Genomic DNA, 25,466 nt, shown 5'->3' on the forward strand with positions numbered 1-25,466 from the left:
AACTACATGTCAGTCAAAGAATGGTATTCCTGTAACAAGCAGCCAGATATTCTTTCCTATATATGCTGAAAATGGGCAGTTGGAAAAATAGCAAAAGCTATTTATGTACTGTACACCCAGAGGCTCCTCAACTCTCCTCAGCCTCACGTTAGATACCCCCGGACCTCCCTGCATAAAATGGAATTGGCACAGACAAACTTACACAGCTAATATCCTCTTGTGAATGATCGAGAGTAGCCCAGTCTCAGATAGTACGCTGCCCCCTGTGACACTGCAGGCTGCATATCTCAATGCCTGGACAGCCGTGGAAGATAATGCGAACTGTTATGCATATAAGTACATGAGGCCAAAGCAGCAAGCAAGGGCAACAGGGGCTGAAGCCTATCATTTAAACAAGAATTGTGAACCCAGCTGCACTGAGACATACACTGTACGTGCACACACACACACACACACACACACATATACACATTGACAAACATACAGTGTGACCTCACAGACATTTTCACATAATGCATTATACACACATATACAGATAGACAATTTCATACACAATCCACACACACACAGACACAATCTCACAAGACACACACACATACGTACGCACATATTTCTAAGTTGTGGGGACATTTGGTCCTCACAAGAGTAGAAGTGCAAGAGCATATTCACACACACACAGTCACAGACACACACTCGGAGACACGCGCACACATGTGAAGTTGTTATCAGCCAGAGACAGACAGCTTAGCTTTGATACAGGTTATCTTTAACAAGCACAGTAACAGCTGTGACACCTCAATACTCTCTAAACCCAATGATGGCCCTTTCCCCCTGCGTACGTTCCAATAACCAACAGACAGACAGACAGACAGACAGACAGACAGACAGACAGACAGACAGACAGACAGACAGACAGACAGACAGACAGACAGACAGACAGACAGACAGACAGACAGACAGACAGACAGACAAACAGACAGACAGACAGACAGACATACCGACAGACAGACAGACAGACAGACAGACAGACAGACAGACAGACAGACAGACAGACAGACAGACAGACAGACAGACAGACAGACAGACAGACAGACAGACAGACAGACAGACAGACAGACAGACAGACAGACAGACAGACAGACAGACAGACAGACAGACAGACAGACAGACAGACAGACAGACAGACAGACAGACAGAGATAGATAGATAGATAGATAGATAGATAGATAGATAGATAGATAGATAGATAGATAGATAGATAGATAGATAGATAGATAGATAGATAGATAGATAGATAGATATTAACAAGATAGGATAGACCCATGTTTAGATACAATAGAAGCCAATGACAGAAGATAACGTACAAGTTGTAAGTTAAATATTAAGTTATATGTGAACAAGTTGAATAAGTCAAACGTTTATGAAAAAAGAAGGGTGCCTTGACTTTTGTATCAAGACATGACTGACTTTGAACACACATGTCAAAAAGACTGGTGCGGTCCTTTACCAACTCTGAATTAGGGGATACTTTTACTAACTACTAAGTTAGAAGTAGATACTTTTACTTAGACTTACAAGATTCTTCTCCCACAGCTAGGTCATTACAGAAGATGGTACTTTGACTTTGTTATGTATTGCCAGGGTGAATGATATGGCATAATCCAATTCAACCCATGGTGCCAATGTTATTGCCATCATTTTTGGTGGGCAAAAAGTATGGAAATACCAGGTACCTTTTTTGGAAATACCATGTTACTTTTTTTTGTGAAATGGTTTGCACAACCCAACATTCTGTAAGTCTTGCTGATGTGATGGAAATTTAAAAAAGTTAGCAAATTATGATCTACAGTTGATTGATTGATTGATTGATTGATTTGATTGTGGATTAGAGACATCATCCAAGGGATAAAAACATGATAAAATGCAAGCACGTATTTCCATCAGGGTCCCTGGTATTAAAAAACAGGACATACATCAACATAAAACAACATCATAAAAACATCAACATAAAACAGCATCATAAAACATTAAGATACAATATGCATACAGTTGAAGATAAAAGAATAATAAATAAATATGCTACCCTCTCTTTCCTATGCCGATAGCCATGATCGTACATACTTTTTGAAGCCAGTTAACCCGGGGGCCTGTTTAATGCTGCTGGGCAGGCTGTTCCACAGAACTGCAGCTGAGTAAAGGAAGGTCTGCTGGCCGTAGGAAATTAGTTTAAATCTAAATGGAACTATGTTTGTGTCTCTACCTCTGGTTTCATGGCTATGGTTGTTTTTTACATACTGAAAGTAATTTTGAAGGTAGCTTGGCACCTCCCCTTTATAAATTATATATACTAGGCATAGCTTTATCATTGATACTCTTTTTTCCACCCTGAGCCACCCCAGGCTGTTGAAGTGGGGCTGGTCTAGGTGTCTAGGTGAGTACGAGTGGGGAGCTGCAGGACTATCCTAACTAGCTTGTTCTGGGCAGTTTGAAGTCAGTTCTCAAGTTGCTGGGGGCACTGTCATACCAGGACAAGCAAGCATAGTCAAAATTACACTGAACCAGTGCCCCTGCAAGTGCTCTAAGAGCTTTTCTGTCTAGGTATTTTGAGTTTCTAGCTAGAAATGTTATTGATTTTGGTGCATTGCAATTGCACCAACAAACAAACATAATGCTGGGCCATGATAGCTTGAATCATTGTGTTTTTCTTCTGATATGACCTTATTTTCATGAAATATACATGAAATGCTGATCCTGCTACACCCATACGTTTTGATCAGAACGTTTTACATTTGCTTTATTTGACAAGTAAAACATTTAAAATAAAAGTATATATCCTGAAATGAGTTTCCCCTGCACCCCTGGTCAGGCTCACCTGTGGGCATCATAGTTGAGAGAAGAGCCACAACAGCGACAGAGAGAGGAATGTCGGGCAACATCTTGGCGAGTTGACAAGTTCAGCGCATCCACAGTATAGCACTCCAAAAAAGAAACCCAATGAGACGCAGTGTATAAAGGGACTCACTGCACTCAGTCCAATCCAGAGGGTGATCAAATCATTCTAATGACCGCTAGAGCAGCCCTGTATAGCATATGACCGGGTCACGAGAAGCAGGCCTGTCTGTCGTTCACTCGCGCGTCAATTCTCTTGATTTGTATTCAATAACGACTCCTCTTGCTGAGGAAAAAAAGACAGCATTTTAAAATTTTGCACTATATAGACATCACCAAATAATTGGTTATAAAATGATGTATGGTAGTAGATACACGTTTCTTTGCATGTAATTTGCTTGTTTGTTGTTGTCAATATGTGAAGTCTAAGATGTCTGACTTTGTTCCATTTGTTTTCTCAATAAATAAAAAATAGAAAAATACGACTCCTTGCGGCAGGCGAAATGTGGCTTTTCATTCCATTACTGGCTATACTTTTGTTTATCTCTAGGTTGACAAAAAGCTACAATGGTCCAGTCGAGAGGTTTCCTTTCCTCCAGTAGCCAGGCATCCTGAATTAGGGCAGAGCAGCCAGAGGAACGAGTCACTATTATGGCAGAACATCAGTAAACATGTGCGCCCGTCCGTCTGTCAGATTAGCGCGCCCCCGGCCGTGCGTAATAATCTCCGTGCGTGGGGGGAGAGCGCTGCGAGCAAATTAAAATGCGCCACAAGAGGTCAAGGGGATCTGTGGTTTCTGCGTCATTTGGGATACTATTGTGTCCAATTCCAGATATGGCCCTCTGAACTATAGCCTAGGATAAATCCAGTGTAACCTATGAACGCAGGCGTGACATTGACAATTAATTGCACCCAGGAAACAGTTCTGCCTCAATTTTACAGTAATTGTATTTCCACAAATATGGGGGGGGGGGGGGCATTCTAAAGTAGAAGTTTCGCCAGATGTCTGCTCCTTGTATCTGCAGTAGGGTATTGGTTGGTTGTATCATATGCGTCTGCGTGCAATGCATGCTTCTCTACCTCTCTAGTCTCCATGCCGCCCTGCAGCAGCCCAGCGTCCCCTGTCGATCAGCCTCAGCACCGCGTGAGCTCTACTACAGTATGTGTAGGCAACAGCCGCGCGCGCTCTCAGGACCGCTCAGCAGCGCCACCCACCCAATGGCTGAATTGCCTATGGCTGAATTGGAGTATTGCACTGTGCGGACAGATCCGCGATGCGTTTATTTAAACTTTAAACAGATTGCAGAATGGGTACAGAGTAGACACCGTACAGTACAGTACAGCTCAATACACACAATTGTTAAGGGGATGCAGACCAGAGAAAGACTTTCGTCTTGTTTACATCAGGGTCCCCCATTTTCAATTCATAATGACATTATGACATACTCAATGCATGCAGGCAGTACTGTTACTTTTGTGACATACAAGATATGCAAATATATAGGCCTACGCCTACTGTTAAACAGAGATCCTAACAGTAAATATATACAAGGGGGAGGGAACTGTACATTTATGATGAATTGAAAATGGGGGACCCTGATGTAAACAAGACGGAAGTCTTTCTCTGGTCTGCATCCCCTTAACAATTGTGTGTATTGAGCTGTATTGCAGATTTTGACAACAAAATTAACAATATGATGCCGCAAGTTCTGTTATATTTCAATTGCCTTACTTATTTACATAAGTATTATAGGCCTACAGCAGTATTGTACAGCCAGTATTAAACTACTTTTGCTCACACAATATCTTGAATGAATGAGTTATTTCGAACATAAATAGAAAATAAATAATAATAAAAAACAAGTAATAAACAGATTTAAAAAAAAAAAAAAAAAGCAATTCATGTATAATATTGTAAAATAGCTTAGACATAGCCTACTTGCATATAATAGTCATGTATAATAATTCCTTAATTACCATCATACGTACCCACCACATCACAGACTGTAGTGTGCAGTGATTCCCAACCTGGGGTCCGCGGACCCCCTGGGGGTCCGCCAGACCAATTTTTTTTTTTTTTATTATTATTCTTCTTCCAGAGAAATATTTAATTAGCATATTTTTATCATCAGAAGCATGAATAGTCTCTCCACTACAATAAAAAATAAAGATAAATAAATAAACATCTAGACATGATTTTTGAACGTTAACAGTAGGCTACCGGGTAGCCGCTAAAACGTGAATCAGTTGACTGTATCACTTTCCGTAGCTAGCCTAGCACGCTAGTTAACTTTCTCGGCTCGTCTGCAGTCAGCCGCCAGAGGCGAAAATGTGTGACAAACGAAAAGGAGATGACGGCAGCTCATCTGCAAAAAAAGTTAGGACCTACAGCAATCGCGAAAATTACATCACCATGGGCTTCACTGAGGGACCAGACAAACGACCTGAGTGTGTGATTTGTGGAGAAAAGTTGGCAAACTCGAGCCCGAAGCCCAGCAAGCTGAAGAGACATCAGGCGTCTAAGCACCCAGAAACCGTTGGGAAGGATCCAGACTTTTTTCGGAGGAAAGAACAGTCTCTCAAGGCGAACAAGCCCGTTGATGTTAGAGTAGCGTGGAGCAGGGGTGGCAGTGATTTACAGAAGGCTACCGAAGCCTCCTTTGAGTGTTCGCTTTTAATTGCAAAAGCAAAGAAATCGCACAATATTGGCGAGCAGCTCAACAAACCAGCCTGCATCAAAATGGTTTAGAAACTGTGCGGCCCACAGGTGGCGGATAAACTAAAATCAGTACCACTCTCAAACAATGTAGTGAAAGACCGAATTGATAAGATGTCAAGTGATTGCGAGCAGCAGCTGTCAGAAAAGCTTAGAAAGGGTCCATTTGCCATACAACTTGATGAAACTACAACTGTCGCAGACGAGGCTGTGCTCATCGTTTATGTGCAGTATATCGAAAATGAGGATCTGAAGCAGGACATTCTCATGTCAGTCAACCTTACTACCACCACTCGAGGTGAGGATATTTTTACTGCAGTGGATTCTTACTTCATTCAACATAAATGCAAACCGTTCACCATTAGGGCCTGATTTGAGAGGATGAATACAGGATTTGAATATTGGCCAACATTTTTAAATACATATGGTGCAAGATGAGATTTGTTGATTGAAGGCACAAGTCAAAGAAGCATAGTGGGTCTAATTATGATGCATATGCCTGTGTATAAGCAGTTTGTTATTAAAATGACAAAAAAAAGTATTAAAATGACAAAAAAAAGTATTTTATGGTATTTTATTAGGAGGGGGGTCCAGGAATTTCATCAGAGATGTTTGGGGGTCCCTGGGGGAAAAAAGGTTGGGAACCCCTGGTGTATAGCATATAGCAAATGGTTTTACTTTTATAAGTGTTACTCCAAATCTCCACACAGTAGTTCAGATATGGTATACTAGTGAGCAATATAGAATGTACAGTGATTTATCCCCGCAGATGAATGTAACCTTCTGAGTCTTGGCAAATAACACCTCCATGCAGTCTTTGAATGCTTCAATGCTGGAATCTGGAGCTCTGTAATGTATACACAACTGACAATCACGTTTCTCAGATCTCTACTGAGATACAATCCATCAAGTTGCCAATGGTAGTTGACATGCATACAAAAACCTTATATTTGAGGCTATCTTTTATATATAGGGCTACACCCCCACCTCTTTTCCCAATCCTGTTAATATAATTGAGTTCATATCCATTCAACTCAATGTCAACTTTTTTCTCAGAGCTAAACCAAGTTTCGGATATTGCTATGATATTGAAAGGTTTATGGAATTGCTCCAAATATTCTTTAATGTTTTGATGGTTAGCATATAAGCTTCTGCTGTTGAAGTTTTAAACAATATAAAACGCAAAAGTATTATTATAATTCTTCTTATAATATTGAAACATAGCAGCAAATAACTCAGTAGTGCAATAATGACGGCATCCTCTCATGTTATTTAGACTTCATATCAATAGGGTTTAGCTTTGTCAACAACACAGGGAAGTTCTACAAACAGGCCAGAGGATGTACTGTATGAGTAAAATATATACTTTATAGATTTCTCTTTTCTTTTTTGCTCACATAATATCTTAATATAAAACTCGAGCTCTGTCCCTCTGTGTTCACATAACTTGCTGCTGCAATACCAATCAGATTGTTTCCCCAAGATGGCGGCAGTCTTGTGACGGTCTCGTGACCCAAATCAGCCATTGGGTGGCGCAAAGATGGCGGCGGTCTCGTGACCCAAATCAGCCATTGGGTGGGTGGCGCTAAGATGACGGCGGTCTCGTGACCCAAATCAGCCATTGGGTGGTTGGCGCTAAGATGGCGGCGGTCTCGTGACCCAAATCAGCCATTGGGAGAGCGCGGGCCTGAGAGCGCGGGGCCTGAGAGCTCTGTGCTCTGCCTGTCTGCAGATGGATGCTTCTCTGTGTAGGCCTATGGCCACACTGCTGCAAGGGAAGGGGTGTAGGGTAGTCGTTCACTCCAAGTCCAACCTCGCACATAATCTGCATCAGTTTATAATTGAATATAGAGGCGTCATGATTGTGGAATACATTTAATACAGATTTTGTCAGTTTGACAATCAACCAATTCAAAAAGTCTGTAAGTAAAAAAATTAATTATACCATGTTAACATAACACCAATCTCGTAAACGATTGTTACAAGTTATTTTTACTAGCCTTTTTTATTTAATTATTTCTTTCTCTCTCCCTCTCTCTTTCTTTCTTTGATTGTCTTGTTGCTACCATATTTCTGCAAATGTTTGATTTGTTTTTGTGTGTGTGCTAGGGGTGGTACACGTATTCGTACCGAACCGAACCGCTTCAGTGTGTACCGTACCAAATGGCTGTGTAGTGTACCGAACGAATACAACGGTATGTTAACCACTAACGACCGCCCACCGGGGGCTGTTTTTTTCACAATCTAATATAATAATAATTATTATTATTATTTTTTACAAGTCAGTACAGTAGGTGTGTTGTCCTTGCTTTACTATTGTATGCAATGATGCATGCACATGTTGTGTTTTTAACATCCACAAATCAATAACTGGAAAGCCAAGGCCTACTGTAATTAAAGCCATACTCCAGGATTTGTATATAGGTATCTTATAGACTCTCTTTCACTCCAATGACAGTTCTGCACTAATAACAATCTGTAGTCATGCCTCCGAGATGAGTCAACCATACATTTTGTACATATGCAGGCATGGTATGCTGCTATTTAATAGCTAATTTGGGACAATGTGCAATGTATTTTGTTCTTTTCTAGCTGCTCAAAACGTTACTGCATAATGAAAAAATCCTTCAACAGGAGCTATTCAGTGTGCAGATCTGTTTGTACCCTTTAAAAGGAATACCACTCAATTGAAATAATTCCTAAATTAGTTATTTTCCATAGAAATGGTTATTGCTGTGCCCCAGGACCTTAAGACCTACCCCAAATCCCGCCCTATTGTATGTGTGCCTGTATGCCTAAAGCAACTATAGTGACTGGAGGATCAAGAAAAGAGGGGCTTGAGATAGGTGATAGGTCAAACGGATTGTGAACATGCGCCACTCTCTGAGGCTTCTCCACAGACGATGAACACTGACCATACAATGTTGGATTGAGTTTGACATTTATATTCTTGCAATTTAACGTGAGATCACACACAAATTTTATGGGCCTACAAAGGCAAAATACATAATTCAGGGTTGAGTTCCCTCACCAATATGAGGTTTATTATACTATGGCTTGACAGGTACGAGCCACAATTGACTGTGTTGAAGTCAGAGGTTCTGTGTAGGATTGTTAGTAACTGTCTAACTGCATATATAACTGTTTCCACTAGTAACTGTCTAACTGCATATATAACTGTTTCCACTAGAGGGCGCTCTAGGCGGAGACACTCAGGAACACCACCAGGTGACGAGTATAAATAGAGATGTCTCCTCCCATTCTTTCTCTTTCCCCTAGCCTCTCAGCAAGAGGAGAACTGTAGAACTGTAGAACTGCTGCTCTGCCTCTTGACCACATTATTGTCACCCTATAGCCGGATTCTGTCAACAGGTTATGGGCCCAGATAACGCTGGGGCAAAATAATAAGGGTAGCAAGCTTAGCTAAAATATAGGCCAGGTTAGCGCCGGGAGCACCGCGTGGCTAGACGCTAGGCCAACAAGAGCTAAAGCTACGCCTACCACCAACGAAGAGGATGGAAAACAAGGGAAGGGGCAAATGGCCCTCATTCAATGGAAAAGCAGAAGACTACGAGCTCTGGGAAGAGCGCATGCTGTGCTGCATGCAGGTGCGGGACTGAAGGAGACGATCCTGGCAGCCCCCACAGGAGAACTGACGGCGGAAGAGCAAGCCCTGGACGACCAGCGTAACACAGACGCGTACTGTGAGTTAGCGCCGCTGCTCGACGACACCAGCCTGGGGCTGATATTCCACGACACTAAAGACCAAGGCCGAGAAAGCCTGGAGGTGTTGAGAGAGCATTACATCGGGCGAGGAAGACCCCGAGTCGTGGCCCTCTACATAGCACTGACGGCCCTGAGGAAGGGGTACACCGAGACTGTGACCGAATACGTCAACAGAGCGGAGCAAATCACAACGCCATTGAGGAGTGCCGGAGAAGCACAGAGCGATGGGCTAATGATGGCGATGATGATGAGAGGACTACCGGAGCTGTACAAACCGTTCACACTCCTGGTAACACACGGTTCAACGGACATGACGCTGGGACAGTTCAAGGCTAAGTTAAGAAACTTCGAGGCCTCAGAAGATAACCACCCAGCCGTTGCGGAGGCGGGAGAGGGGGTGCTAAAGGCGAGCGACGCCAAGGGAGAGGACCAGGACCACGGCGGAACTGGCATGTTGGCGATGCGGAGAGAAAGGCCATCGGAGAAGCGACTGCACAAAGACTGTCTGGTGTAGCTTCTGCAGATCCACGGGGCACACAGACAGAGCATGCATGAAGACACACGACCAGAGCGCGCGATACGCGCATGGACAAGATGACGGCCATGGACGAGACGGCGGCCATGGACAAGATGGAGGCCACGGACAAAATGGCGGCTACGGACAAAATGGCGGCTACGGACAAGATGGCGGCTACGGACAAGAAGATGGCTGTGGACAGGATGACGACAGCGGACACGATGGCGGCGACGGTCGACGTGAGACGGATCGAGACGACGCCCGGAGAATAACGGGACAAGAAGACGCGGACGGTGTGCATCGCCGGACCGGCCCAGCTGCAGCGAGCCCAGAAAAGGGGACTGATCGTGGACACAGGTGCGTCGTCCCATGTCATCAAAGACAGGAGTCGGTTCAGGAACTTTGACAACACTTTCCACCCGGAGAGGCACAGCATGGAGCTGGCAGACGGGAGACGCACCTACGGATTGGCGCAAGAAAGAGAAGACGCACAGGTATGCCTCACGGACAGCAAGGGGCGCCGGCGTACGGTGACGTTAAAGAACGCTCTCTACGTACCATCGTTTCCACAAGGACTATTCTCTGTAATAGCTGCTACTGCAAGCGGTGCCAAGGTATTCTTCGATAAAGGTAAAAATAATTGTAGCGTGACGGCCAGTCACGATATTTAGACATGGCACGAGATTATGGGTCATTGTAATTACGAGGATTTACTGAAACTGCAAGTAGTGACAGAAGGCATGCACATTGAAGGAGAAAAGCGTAGACCTGACAAAAATTGTGCAGTGTGCAAAATGGGGAAGTTTACTCAACCGAGATACAGAAATCCCACAGGAAGAGTAAGGGTACCACTTGCATTAGTTGACACGGACCTAGCCGGCCCAGTAAGCAACGAGTCCATAGATAGTCTTTAGATATGTACAGTCTTTTACAGATGTGTGCACTGGGGCAGTGTTTGTTTACTTTCTCAAAGCAAAGAGTGACACACTCCAGGCCACGGAGAAATTCCTGGCAGACGTAGCCCCTTATGGTAACGTAGGATGCTTGAGGTCCGACAACGAAACCGAGTTCACAAACAGAGAGTTCCAATCACTGTTGAGAAGGTATAAGATAAGACACGAGACGTCACGTCCATATCCCCCGCACCAGAACGGGGTGGCAGAGAGGGAATGGCACACCCTTTTCAAAATGGCTAGGTGTAAGCTAGCAGATAGTAACTTACCTAAGAGCCTATGGCATTATGCGGTGCAAGAAGCCGCTTACACCAGAAACAGGTGCTTTAATAAGCACTCTGGCACCACCCATACAGCACTGACAGGAAAGAAGTGTAATCTAGCCAGAATGCACCGATTTGGATCAGTGTGTTATGCGTACCTGCAGGACAGGGGAAAGCCCGAGTCCAGAGGTGTAAAAGGAATTTTCGTAGGACACGACAAGGGAAGCCCCGCTTTCCTAGTTTATCATCCCGGTAACGGGAGAGTGCAGAAACACATGCTAGTCAAGTTTGTCACAAAGGCAACATGTGAGAGCCAGAGCTGGACTCCAGAGTAAGGTGTGTAGAAACAAAGACACATCAGCCCAGTGTACTTAGTACGGTCATGCAGGCAGACAGCCAGCAACCCCCAGAGGGCGATGACGAGGAGCACCAGAGGGTGACGTCAAGTGCCCCAAGCAGTGGGAGGTATCCCTCAAGGGAACACAAACCCCCAAAGTATCTGACAGACTATGCCCGAAAAGGGAGTGACGAGGAGGACAGTACACCTATCCGTGTTGATTACTACTACAGGGTAGTCAGTGGGGTAACCCCGACCTTTAAAGAGGTCACATTGTCCCCCAAAGAGGGCAGACAGACAGTGGGAGGGAAATGGGTGTATTCAACCAAGTTACCAGAGGGCAGACAGACAGTGGGAGGAAAATGGGTGTATTCAATCCAGGAGGGTATTGAAGGCCACGACAAATACAAAGTATGGTTCGTAGAAAATTGCTTAAATGCTGAAGGAGGGTACTACACTGCTTAAAGGCAGGGGGAGGATACTGAGTCCATGTCTAAATACTGAAATGGATCCTATGGTTAATTCCATGTTTAAGTACAGAGGTGGATGATTTACCATGTTTAAATACAAAAATGGATCCCATGTTTAAATACAAAGGTGGATGACTTACCATGTTCTCAATGATGTAACTATGTGGGAAAGACCCTGAAACGTTTAGACATGTAAGAATGTAGATCAAGGGAAACACCATGTGATCAAAGACTAGCGTCAGGAGGACGCTCAGAAACTGACAAATGTAAAAAATTTACAGAGAAGCTGTGGGTAGCCTCATTCATTTAACAATGTGTACCCGCCCTGACCAATGGTTTGTAGAGAGTAGATGGTCACAGCATTTAGCTGACCCCACAGAGGAGCATGTGGATTACAGCCAAACATGTTTTTTTTTTGTTATCTTAAAGGTACAGGATATTGTGTGAGTTTGAATACAGACAGCTCACTGGTTTCGTGGGAAAACAAAGAAGCAGCCCACAATGGTACTTTCAACTAGTGAAGCCGAATATACGGCTCCAGCTATGACCATACATGAGTGTATTTATCCAGAACAACTGCTAGAAGTGATGGAGATATGATTATGAGTATATTGCTTAATATGTAATAGGTAATTGGAATGTATCCTCTATACCAGAGAAGGTAGTTTTTGAAAATGATGGACACTGTGTATATATGAAGGCTGTTGTTTATGAGGGCAACCAGGGAACCATTGTGATTGCTAGGAACCCAGTGTGTCAACATAGATGTAAACATGCCAATATAGAAAATATCATCTCATCAGATCTGTCATCAGGGAAGAAAGAATGACACTGGTTTACTGTCCAACGGACGACAGGGTAGCAGACACTATGAGGAAACCTGTTCCAAATTAAAATTGGAGGGATTTGCAAGGGTCATGTTTAATGTGTAAATATTGACTGTCATATCCTGTTGATGTTTTTGATTATATTAGTTCCTTTGTAAAATGTTTTTTCCAAGAAGTTATCCAGTATGCTAAACCTTAAGTGGGAGTGTTGAAGTCAGAGGTTCTGTGTAGGATTGTTAGTAACTGTCTAACTGCATATATAACTGTTATATATTCGTACTTGGCTTATCGCGTCCCGCTCTTAAAGCCTATCGAGATACCCCTTATCTCCTGTACCTATTGTACTCCATCACAGAAAAAAAATTGTACACCCACACCTGACCGGGTCCCGCCTCTATGGAGGCGCAGCCTATAAGACCGTAACCATGGTCACCAACAAACCCTTCCTCTATTTTCGTTCCATCATATTGGATGCAGTGCACCTTATGTAACTAGTAGTATGAAACGATTGGAGAAATTGCGTAATGTTGAAAGCTTACCGGAGGTTTTCTTGCCCCTGGCATCTTCGAAGCATGTTTCAGCGACACATTGGGCCTGTGCTGATGTTTCTTTGTCTGACGGCGGCAGACCAAGGGGCAGCGTACAAGGTTTGGCTATCAAGTCAGCTTGTACAAAGGTAAGGCCTGTGTCATTAGGCATCAATGTCGGTATTGGTAATGTTGTGGAGTATGTTTCGGCGCTTGGTGATCGTTCCACTGCAGTGGACGTTTTCCTGGCAATCCTGGAGCACGCTGCTAACGCTAATGCTACTACTTCTGCTAATGCTAACGTTGACGCTGAAATGGGTCGTTGTTCTAATAATCCCCGCCGCGGGATGCCGCTTTTCCCTCCTCTTACCAGCTTCATTGATGAAGGTCAGTCGGTTGTTAATGTGGGGGGTTTCGCTGAGTCCTATTTACCTTTTTTACAGGTAAACAGGCTAACAACAGGGTGCAGGCCGGGTGTACCGTGGCTACGTAGCCAGGTAGCTTTGTTCCTGTGCCCCGGCGGGGATGAACGACGTCCTACTTGGCCGATGCTTGACAGCGAATCGGCTCGGAGGGTGGCAGTATGGACGGATGAGTGTTATACTGCTGCAGGATGGTATTTAACGGCGGCCAGTGTTATGGCTCAGCTGGCTAGTTTCCTATCCACATTGGCATCGGGTAGTAGGACTATGGGTCCAGCCGACATTGTAAACATGGTTCATGTTTGTGGTGTTATAGAGATCTTGACTCAGTCGCAAGCTATAACTGCGGGGAGGATTAGGATGCTATCAACGTTGGTTGTTAGGCATGTTTGGTTGGAGCAATCTCCTCTTGGGGAAGAGGATAGGTTTTCTCTCCTCACGACTCCTTTTTCCACAGATAGTCTTTTTGGGCATTCTGTGGAGGCGCAGGCGGTTGTTGATCTGGGTCCTACACCGCCTCACGCTGTGCAGCCAGAGGTGGGAGCACGGTCTCGTCAACGACTGTGGCGAGATCCTCGACAGGCGGCCATGTTTCCCCCGCCAGTGGTGCCCTGGGTGGAGAGTCAACAGGGTCCCACAAGGCCGACAGCCTTGGCGGCCGAGGGATCGGCCATTTTGGGTGAATTCGAGTTTGGTAAAACAAGCCGTCGTCACTTTGCCGCGAGCAGCCCGCTCCCCGTTCAATCCTCTCTCTGTTACCCACGGAAGCGGGGCTCTGATCGTTCTCCTTTGGCTGCGGGCCGCGAACCTTCCTTGAAGCGCATGCGGCCCCATTCTTCACTTCTCATGGGGACAGGGGCTGACACCCAGTTGATGGCTGAGCCTGGGTCTGTCCGTGAGAATGTTCTGTCGCGTGGTTCCTGCACCACACGTTGTGTGTTGGATGAGCCTGGTGTTACAGCTGCCACTAGCTACAGTGGTCAGCAGGGGGACTCGAGGCCTCTTCTGTTGAATGCACAGCAAGGGTTACCCCGGCCTCGCCTTCGCCAGGCAGGGTATCGCGCTGATGCCTCCCACTCCCGTCACAGCGGCAGTGGTCTGCAAAGAAGAGGCGAGCGTGATCACTGCAGGGCTTCGGCAAGTATGAGCCCATGGGGTCCTCATGCCTTGCGTGTCTAGCTGCGGAACAACTCCTCAGCATGCACTAGAGGGGTGTTCAGGGGGGGGTGTGTGTCAACCAGTTTGATGACAGCTTCTCCCGTATCAAACCGGCCCTTTCTGTCGGGGTCCCCCCTTGGGTGCGTTGCACAGCGGGAGGGACCGGGCCAACTATCTACTGTTCCTTGCGGCCCAGCGTCAGTTGACGGCGGGTGCGCTGTGGGATTATTTTCACATATGGCAACAAGAATGCCATCTTGTGGGGTGGATGGCGAGAACGTTGAGGCAGGGGCTTGTGTTGCACTTCGCACGACCCCACCCTCCGTTCTCAGGTTTGGTGCCGACCCTATTGTCAGGGTCAGACACAGTGACAGCCCTGGCCGACGAGATCCAATCTCTGTTGGCGAAGCAGGCCGTCGTTGTGGTGTCAGGCGTCTACTCCCGTTATTTTCTGGTACCCAAGAAAACAGGGGGGGTCAGACCTATACTGGATCTGTCCACGTTCAATCGGTTGATTGTAGCGAGACCGTTCAGAATTCTGTCGGGGTCCCCCCTTGGGTGCGTTGCACAGCGGGAGGGACCGGGCCAACTATCTACTGTTCCTTGCGGCCCAGCGTCAGTTGACGGCGGGTGCGCTGTGGGATTATTTTCACATATGGCGACAAGAATGCCATCTTGTGGGGTGGATGGCGAGAACGTTGAGGCAGGGGCTTGTGTTGCACTTCGCACGACCCCACCCTCCGTTCTCAGGTTTGGTGCCGACCCTATTGTCAGGGTCAGACACAGTGACAGCCCTGGCCGACGAGATCCAATCTCTGTTGGCGAAGCAGGCCGTCGTTGTGGTGTCAGGCGTCTACTCCCGTTATTTTCTGGTACCCAAGAAAACAGGGGGGGTCAGACCTATACTGGATCTGTCCGCGTTCAATCGGTTGATTGTAGCGAGACCGTTCAGAATGTTGACCGTCAAACTCCTTCTGCTTGCTGTCAGAAGGGGAGACTGGTTCACCTCCATAGACCTGAAGGATGCGTATTTTCACATCCCCATTTACCCTCCTCACAGGAAGTTCCTACGGTTCCTGTTTCAGGGCGTAGCGTACGAGTACCAGAGGATGCCGTTCGGTTATTCTCTGGCTCCCCGCACATTCACCAAGTGCGTGGCGACTGCGCTGGAGCCTTTACGTCGTCGGGGGTTACGAGTTCTATTCTATCTCGACGACATTCTACTCCTCAGTCGTTCGGAGGAGGTTGCCAGGTCTCATACCAGGCTGGTGGTGGAATTCCTCACCAGCCTGGGTTTTGCTGTGAATTGGAAGAAGAGTACCCCTCTTCCCAGTCAACAGGTGGAGTACTTGGGCTTGACGTTGAGGTCAAGGCCCATGATTGCAACCCTCTCGGAGCAGCGCCAGGTGTCTATCCGTCACGCGCTCGGGGGTTTCCGTCTGGGAGGGACGGTCACGGCGCTGCAAGTGATGCGTCTGCTCGGCATGATGGCATCTGCTCACACGGTGGTTCCTCTTGGCCTCCTCTTCATGAGGAGGATACAGAGGTGGTTTCTCTCTATGAGAATAGATCCAGTGAGGGACAAAGGGAAACGGTTGACGGTTCCTTTGTCGATATGGGGAGATCTCGCCCACTGGAGGAGGCTGGGTATCCTCACCATTGGGGTCCCCATGGGCAGCAGGCGCTCACACGTCACGGTCTTCACCGACGCCTCTCCCACGGGTTGGGGAGGGACGTGTCGGACCCACGCAGTGGGGGGCAGCTGGACGGGGGTTCATGCTGGCCCAGCTACCCCGCATATCAATGTGTTGGAATTGAAGGCGGTCCTCCTGGTCCTCAAACAATTCGACCACCTGGTGGTAGGCGAACACGTTTTGGTCAGGACAGACAGTATGGCGGCAGCGGCGTATATCAACAGGCAGGGTGGGACTCGTTCCATCCGCCTGCTCCGGGCGGCGGTCGAACTTTGGCTATGGGCATCCCGTAGGCTGCGCAGTCTGAGGGTGCTCCACATTCCTGGTACAGAGAATATGGGCGCGGATATGATGTCTCGGGGCGGTCCTCATTACGACAAGTGGGAACTCCGCCCCGACATAGTCAGACAGATCTGGGATCGGTTCGGGGAGGCCTCGGTAGATCTGTTTGCGTGCCGACGCTCTCACAAGTGCCCCTTGTGGTTCTCGCTCAGTCGAGCAGATCATCCCCCCTTGGTGGTGGATGCCTTCTCGACCTTTCCATGGCCGCCCGGTCTTCTGTACGCCTTTCCTCCTGTACAGCTGTTGAGTCAGCTGTTGGAGCGGATACGGAGGGAGCACAGGACGGTGATCCTGGTCACGCCGGACCGGGGCACGTCAGTGTGGTTCCCGGTCTTGATCCAGCTTCTGGTCGCTCCTCCTTGGGTCATTCCTTGGTCGGCGACGGCCCTCTCACAGCACGACGGGTCACTGTTCCAGTATCCGATGTTGGGCCAACAGCTGTTGGTGTGGCTGGTGGGAGGGTGAGTCTGGAGAGGATGGACCCTTCGGTGGTTGATACCATCCGGAGTGCACATGCTCCCTCCACTGTCGCGCTTTACGCGGGTAGATGGCGTGCGTTCCAAGAGTGGTGTAAGGCGGGGGGCTGGGACCCAGTCTCCTGCCCCCTGGATGCTGTCCTGAGTTATCTCCAGTCTCTTCTTGGTAGACTGTCGGCTTCGACGGTGAGGGTATATGCGGCGGCTATATCCTCCTATCATGAGGGAATTGAGGGGACTGTCTTGTTCAGCCACCCTCTTGTGAAGCGTTTCCTGCTTGGCGCTCGACGCGTTAAGCCGGTGCAACGCTCCTTGGCTCCGACTTGGGATCTTCAATTGGTCCTCGGTCGGTTGTCCTTGGCCCCGTTTGAGCCGCTCGAGCAGGCGCCGTTGGAACGGCTGTCTTTCAAGACCGCGTTCCTGCTGGCTGTCACTTCCGCTAAACGCGTGGGTGAGCTCTGTGCTCTCTCGGTATGTCCAGAGTGCCTGTCTTTTCGGGCCGATTGCGGTGCCACTCTGCAACCTAATCCTGCTTTCATGCCTAAGAATATCCGGAGTTCCTTCCGCTCCCGGGATATTGTGGTTCAGGCGTTTCGTCCTCCTCCTCACGCTAGTGAGTTAGATGCAGGCCTTCACCTGTCATGTCCGGTCCGCGCTTTGGGAATTTACCTCAGCCGTACTCAGGACCTCAGGGTTACGATCAGCTTTTTGTCTGTTACGGTGGTTCTCGTGCTGGTAAGGCACTGTCGAAACAGCGCCTGTCCCATTGGTTGTGCGAGGGCATTACCCTCTGCTACACATTGGCTGGGCAGGATCCCCCTGGGGGCATCAGGGCGCACTCCACTCGTGGGGTGGCTGCCTCTGCCGCTCTCCTGGGTGGGGCCTCGGTGTAGGACATCTGTGCTGCAGCTTCATGGTCCTCCCCGGGCCCCTTTGTAAGGTTTTACCTCATGGACATGACCGGGGATTCTGTCTCCCAGGCGGTTCTGGGGTCTGTGGCCTTTCCTGCTTCCCGTCCTTTGGTAGGGTAGCAGGAGTGTGTGGGTATGGGCCACAGTGTGTTAGGTCACACTTGGTTCCGCCTGTGCTGTGTGTTCAAGGGGTTCTAGTTCCCTCTTGCTCGCACTCAGGTGGAGTTGACTGCGCCCCCCCTTCATTAGGAAGGATGGGGTGACAGGGCTCCCCGAACTCCTTGATGTGGGCTTACGGGTCCTCAGGGGGTACATCTGTCGGGCCTCGCGTCCGCTCTAACCCATATCTCGATAGGCTTTAAGAGCGGGACGCGATAAGCCAAGTACGAATATATAACGATAGGTTATGTAGATAACCTAGTTATATGAGTACTGGCTGAGCGTCCCGCTCTTAAGCGGCCCTGAGTTCCCTTTTGAGGGATCTTTTACTGGAACAGGATTTTGGCGAGGAAGGGTGTGTTGGTGACCATGGTTACGGTCTTATAGGCTGCGCCTCCATAGAGGCGGCACCCGGTCAGGTGTGGGTGTACACGTTTTTTTTTCCGTGATGGAGTACAATAGGTACAGGAGATAAGGGGTATCTCGATAGGCTTTAAGAGCGGGACGCTCAGCCAGTACTCATATAACTAGGTTATATACATAACCTATCGTTTCCACTAGTAACTGTCTAACTGCATATATAACTGTTTCCACTAGAGGGCGTTCTGGGCGGAGACACTCAGGAACACCACCAGGTGACGAGTATAAATAGAGATGTCTCCTCCCATTCTTTCTCTTTCCCCTAGCCTCTCAGCGAGAGGAGAACTGTAGAACTGCTGCTCTGCCATATGAATAAATAAACCATGCCAGTTAAGGCTCAAGATAGAAACCATGCCTCTTGACCACATTATTGTCGCCCTATAGCCGGATTCTGTCAACAGACTGCAAACCTCACGTGGGTGTAAGAGATCACACAAACATTTTGTTGACCTATAAAGTGAAATCCCTAATTCATTGTCTATAGAGCTGCCCCAGATTTTATATCCAGGTGACAACACAAATTCAAGGTATCTCTCTCTCAGAACCAAGCATTTCACTGTAATGTACATTTATATGTGACAAATAAAAGCAAACTTGAAACTTGATAGGAATACAAATAGAGGCAGACAAACAGAGACAGACAGATAGACATACATACAGACAAACAGGGAGAGACAGAAAGACAGACAGACAGACAGACAGACAGACAGACAGACAGACAGACAGACAGACGGACGGACGGACGGACGGACGGACGGACGGACAGACAGACAGACAGACAGACAGACAGACAGACAGACAGACAGACAGACAGACAGACAGACAGACAGACAGACAGACAGACAGACAGACAGACAGACAGACAGACAGACAGACAGAAGACAGACAGACAGACAGACAGACAGACAGACAGACAGACAGACAGACATACAGACAGACAGACAGACAGACAGACAGACAGACAGACAGACAGACAGACAGACAGACAGACAGACAGACAGACAGACAGACAGACAGACAGACAGACAGACAGGCAGGCAGACAGACAGACAGACATACGCACACACACACACAGACACACACATATGTGCACACAAGTGATTACCTTTGTGCGTGGGAGTAATAATGTGTCAGGCCAAATACTGAGGTGAATTCTACTAATCCCACCAACCCTGTCTGACCTATTCTACTTTAGACTGTATTGAAATAGTCTATGTACTGCATGGTATTAGAGACAAGAGTTGGTGAGTGCTCGCAGCAGGGAGAGGCCATAACTAAGTATTTGGTACTAAACAAAAAAAGCTTTTCAGGTACCTGGATTCCAGTTTTAGGGAATTTCAGTGTTCCTACTTTAGGGCATATTAAATTATATAGTCCACTGCATTTTCAAGGTAATATTCTAAATGTTTCTTGTTTCCAAAAAAAATAAAAACAAGGTTCTGCATAATATAAATAATGATCAGTTAATAATAATAATAATAATAATAAATAATAAATATAAAAAAGATTCACCTTTTGCCCAAAGCCAATCATCTTTGCGAGGAATCCCATAGAACAAGGATGAATGGAATACATAGAGGTTAAAGATGGAATGCTTCTAATATCACTGAAATACCATTATGTTAAAACGTGTAGTACATCTTACTATATACATTTTAAAGGGACACGCCAACATTATGGGAAATGCGCTTACAGTCTTCTCCAGAGTCAGACAAGATTAAGAAAATAGATAGGAATGTCCTATGTGCATTCAGTTGAAAGCTATCCGGCTGCAAGCTAGCCACAAATTAATGGAAGTAGATATGGATCAGCTAGCCTAGCTTAAAACTCCGGGAGAGGTTTTTGGCAAACAGTTAAGCTAGCTGATCCGTAACCGCTTCCATTAATTTGTGCTAAGCTAGCTTGCAACCAGGCCTGCAGGTAGCACCACTGCCTATAGTGTTAACATTTCATACCGTTATATGGCGCGGTACAGTGAGCAGCAATGTGCCAGTGAAGTTTATAGTGAAACTGAACTCTCCTGACCTCCGATGGCAGCGTGCCCCGCTGTACCACCAGGGACAGCCAGAGACCTGATGAGATGAGCAGTTTTGTGGCCGGGGGAGCGAGCCGCTGGGTTCTGGCTCATCAATACTGTGTCATCCAGCGACGCAGGCTAAGTGCTGACAACAGATTTACAGTATAAAACACCTACAAGATTTAATGAGCCAAGACAACAGTCAGACTTGTCCTTCTCTCTCTCTCTCTCTCTCTCTCTCTCTCTCTCTCTCTCTCTCTCTCTCTCTCTCTCTCTCTCTCTCTCTCTCTCTCTCTCTCGCTCTCTCTCTCTCTCTAGCATCCCCCTCTGTCTTTTCTCTGTTCACGCTCTGTTTGTGTGTGCAAGGACACCTGTGTCAACAACACTTTATGCCTGAAATAAATCAGCTTAGCCGACAGCGAATATGGCAGTCCACCTAACCGACAGCGCACCCGGCTTTTAATGAGAGGGGCAGCCGGTGCCAAGGTGATAGCATTATACATGCAGGCCTCATTGGCAAATAAACATCCCTTTGCTTGACAGCGGGAGCTGATTAAAACAAATGTATGCCTTAGAGAGACATTTAAGAATCTCTAAATGCCAATAGAGCAGGGCAGAACGAGTGGAGCACAGGAGAACCTTGTAATTAACTGTGGACTAGTTTAGTATATTTCATTAGTTTTTAGTTAATATATTTATTTCATTTTCACTTTGTTTTCAATTGAGTTTAGTTTCAGTTTTGTTTTTATTGCTTAAAATATTTTAAACACAGTCTCAATGAACATAGCATGTCCTATATGCTCTGTAAATAACTATGTACAGATACCGAGATGTCACATCATGTTACCTGTTACCTGTTTATTGCACAATGTTTTTTTTTTATTGGATTCTATATATGTTGTAACACTGTATTGCACATCGTTGCGGGCAAGACCACCCGCATTTCATTGTATACTTGTATGCCGTGACAATTAAAACTCTTGACTTGATATATATGCAGCAATGCCTGCTCATGCTGGCTGTGTTGACAATTTTACCAAATTATTATATATTATATAATTTATATAATTATATATTTTAAAATACAATTAAATTGAGCAGTTCTTTTTTTGGCTGTGTGTGTTATTAAAGGGGAACTTCACCAAAAAGCAATGCTGATTGATTTTGAATATAATTTCACAAAGGCGGCTGGGTAGCGCAGCGGATTAAGCGCCTGCCTACCACCGCAGAGACACTGGGTTTGAATCCAGCTGTCAGCGGTACCTCCGGCTTGGTCGGTCGTCCATACTAACACGATTGGCAGTGTTAGCGGGTGGGAAGCCGGTGGGGTGTGTATCCTGGTCGTTGTAAACAGCAACTCCTACAGGTCGGTCGGGGCGCCTGCTCAGCGAGGAAGGGAACTGGGGGAAGTAGTGTGATCCTCCCACGCGTTACACTCCCCCAGTGAGAGTCCTCGCTGTCAGGTGAAAAGAAGCGGCTGGCTGACTCCACATGTATCGGAGGAGACATGTGATAGTATCTATCAACCCTCCCTAGACAGGCAAGTGGGGGAAAATGCGTGCAACGACCAGGAAGGGAGGGGGGAATTGGCATAACGACAAAAAATTGGGATGGGAGAAAAATACAGAAAAAGGAGGAGAAAAAGTAGATCAAAAAAGAATATAATCTCACACACGTCCAAAACCTCTAAACGCAATCATTTAGTTTGAAAGCTATTGAGAGTAAATTAGTTTGAATATGACCCCCGGTGATGTCATTGGATTCGGCGTCCCCGACGACATCACTGGTGGCTATATACAAATTTTTACATTTACTCTCAATAACTGTCAACCTAATGAATGTGTGCAAAACTGTGTGAGATTTGTTTTTCTTTTTTTAAAACTTCATTTTTTTTGCGTTTATCGCTTTTTCTGGTCAAGCATGACCGACATAAACAGGTTGAATGGGATATAGATCAGGGGAAGACACAGAAAATACGGCGAGTCCGGGAGTCGAACTCGTGTACCCCAGATCCGTGACGAGCACGGTTGTCCCCGACGCCGAAATGGCGCCGAGATACGCGGTGAGCTACAGGAGCTCCCCCTGAGATTTGTTTTTTGGTGAAGTGCCCCTTTAAAGCTGGAGGCTTCCTCTGGCAGATCGCTGCTGACTGTTGAGGCTGGGAGTGGCTCCAGATCTCAGGCTTTTGTTTTAGACATGCAACCTGCTGTTGATGCTATTAGCGGAGGACGCAGACAGATGGGAAGACTGGAGACTATAGGAGCAGTGGTGACATGCGACCCTGCCGACCCTGACCTGCATGCAGGGGTGTAGCTCCAGATTCTGGGCCCTATGAAAGAATGTATTTGTAGGCCCCTAGCGAATGCGAGCGCGCGCAAGCGCGCGAGCGGACATTTTTTTGGCCATTTTTTTATTGATGAAAACGCATAATATGGTTTTCACCTATACATTCGGATCAGCAGTTCAGCACCTGCACTGTTGGTGGGTGAGCCTAGTAAAGGATGTCGCATTGCGTTCATCTTCAGTGAATGGACCAATGCAATAGTCTACCAAAGCTCCCCCTCTCTTTATATCTCACACACACACACACACACACACACACACACACACACACACACACACACACACACACACACACACACACACACACACACACACACACACACACACACACACAGGGCCGCCTCAGGGGGTGTGCGAGCAGTGCGGTCGCACAGGGCCTCGCGGGAAGGGGGGCCTCGCAAAAAAAAAAAAAAAAAAAAAAAAATTTATTAATTTTTATTATTATTGTTTTTTATTTTTATTTTTTATTTTTTTTTTTTTTTTTGCGAGGCCCCCCTTCCCGCGAGGCCCTTTTTCATCACAGACCTAAAATCTAGTTTTGCTTATATGCTTATATATTTCACATTAGACACGTTTGTAGAATGACTTGTTCCTGGGTCTGCACCTGGGTCACTATTGGAGCTCTGGTGCTCTGCAGCAGGCATTGGTTTCAATGAGGGGAGGGGTTACAGGTAAGGTAGCGTCTGACTATTCCGCGCGTGCAGCATTGGAGTTTATGCCAGCCAAGGTGAAGAGGACATCGTTCGGCAGATGGACTGAAGATGAAAGTTGTTGCATGTTAGACAGTTCAGTCAGGCTAGCCATCCCGGCTAAAGACAGGGACAGCTAGTTAGCTTTAGCTACGTTATAATATTGAGTGCTAACGTGTGGTTCAGTCGGGATAGCCATGATGATGTCGGCTAGTAGCTAGCTTAGCTAACGGCTAACTAGCGTTAGCTAACCTATCCAGAGGAGCGAGGCGAGGCGAGTGGATGTCTTTTCAAAAGAAGGAGAAGAGAACTTGTGAGCAGATAAATCTGTTAGGCAGCAATACGCCGAAAGGTGTCCAGTCTGCCGGAAAGTACTCGAAGAAGAAGAAGAAGAAGAAATTACACCGTGGGCCAAGTCTCCTTCCAACTTTACCATTGGCGCCGGCCGCGCCGCATTCATTGATACTGCGTTATGGTGAGTCAACCTATGATTATATACCCGCCGTGGACCTGTCCTGACCTATCTATCTTTCTCTCTCTCTGGAGCCAAACTGGTCGACTAGCTAATATATAGTACTACTAGTAGCTAACTGTGTGTGCCTGGTGAGAGCACCTGGCTGTATGTAGACAGTAGCCGCATAGCTTGTTAGCTGTTAGCTAACGCAGAAGCAAGCTATGCGGCTACTACATGCAGCCAGGTGCCTGATTGAGCTAACTGTTAGCCAGTTAGCTGTTTAGCGTCAGCTGGGAACGTTTGTTTGATGCTATCAGTTAGCCTTGAGAATAGCAGGCCCTGGCACTCTGACTACGACATCATCTTTGACAGAAGATGTAGTCGGGCCTGCACCATGACAAGGCTCTGGCCATAGCTTTGTCCCGACAGCGAGAGGCCTTTCGTCAACGTGGAGACCTGTGTTGCGGCCTTTCGCCCTGCGTTCCTCGTGCAGGTAAAATGTCATGACATTACCCCACTCTTCCTTCCTTCCCCTCCCGAATGTTTTGTTAATAACGATGTTTTTTTCCAGGCAAAACATATGCTACTTCACAACATTTGGAGATATGACATGTGCTGTGTGTGAATGGTCGTTTGTGTAGCTTGGGTAGCGTTGGGCCGTTGGCCAAAGCTGTGTGTCACGTGGCCTGGTGTCACAGTACCTGGCTAGCCTATTTAGCTGATGTCGGCCATTGGCTCCTTGCTGCTTTGGTTTCTCTGGTATAGACGCTCTTCTTGTTGGATTTAAGTGTTGATCTTTGTCCTTTTGAATCTCTCATACATGCTATAGTCTCTCTCTAACACACACACACATGACAAACACACATGTTCTCTCTCTCTCTCTCTCTCTCTTTCTAACACACACAGTCTGCCTATGGCGGCCTTTCTCGATGGCTAGGCTGTGCTCAAGGATCTTCAGTCACAGTGCTCAGGTATTCTGCCACTGTGTACTCTCTGTTTAGGGCCAAATAGCATTTCAATTTCTTTCCAATGTGTCTCTCTCTCTCTCTCTCTCTCTGTACACTGTATATTGACTGTAGAACGGGAGCTCTCTCTCGCTCTCTCTTTTGCTATATGTTGACTGTATCATGCCCCGCCTCGGGCAGCGCTATTATTT

General features: G+C 46.8%; 1 protein-coding gene across 1 annotated transcript in view; it reads right to left on the minus strand.

The window, feature by feature from the left end:
• LOC311237142 (transmembrane protein 132C-like) overlaps nucleotides 1-20,935 on the minus strand; it is a gene marked incomplete at its 5' end in the record, with an annotated part of 190,347 nt that extends 169,412 nt beyond the window's left edge. The window contains one exon of the mRNA XM_084324948.1: nucleotides 20,833-20,935. Coding sequence (XP_084181074.1) covers nucleotides 20,833-20,935 — 103 coding nt within the window. The remainder of the gene's footprint in view (nucleotides 1-20,832) is intronic.
• Nucleotides 20,936-25,466: the final 4,531 nt, after the last annotated feature.

This window comes from Notolepis coatsorum (assembly GCF_963971535.1).
Source record: "Notolepis coatsorum genome assembly, chromosome: 11".
In the NCBI taxonomy this organism is placed as follows: domain Eukaryota; kingdom Metazoa; phylum Chordata; class Actinopteri; order Aulopiformes; family Paralepididae; genus Notolepis; species Notolepis coatsorum.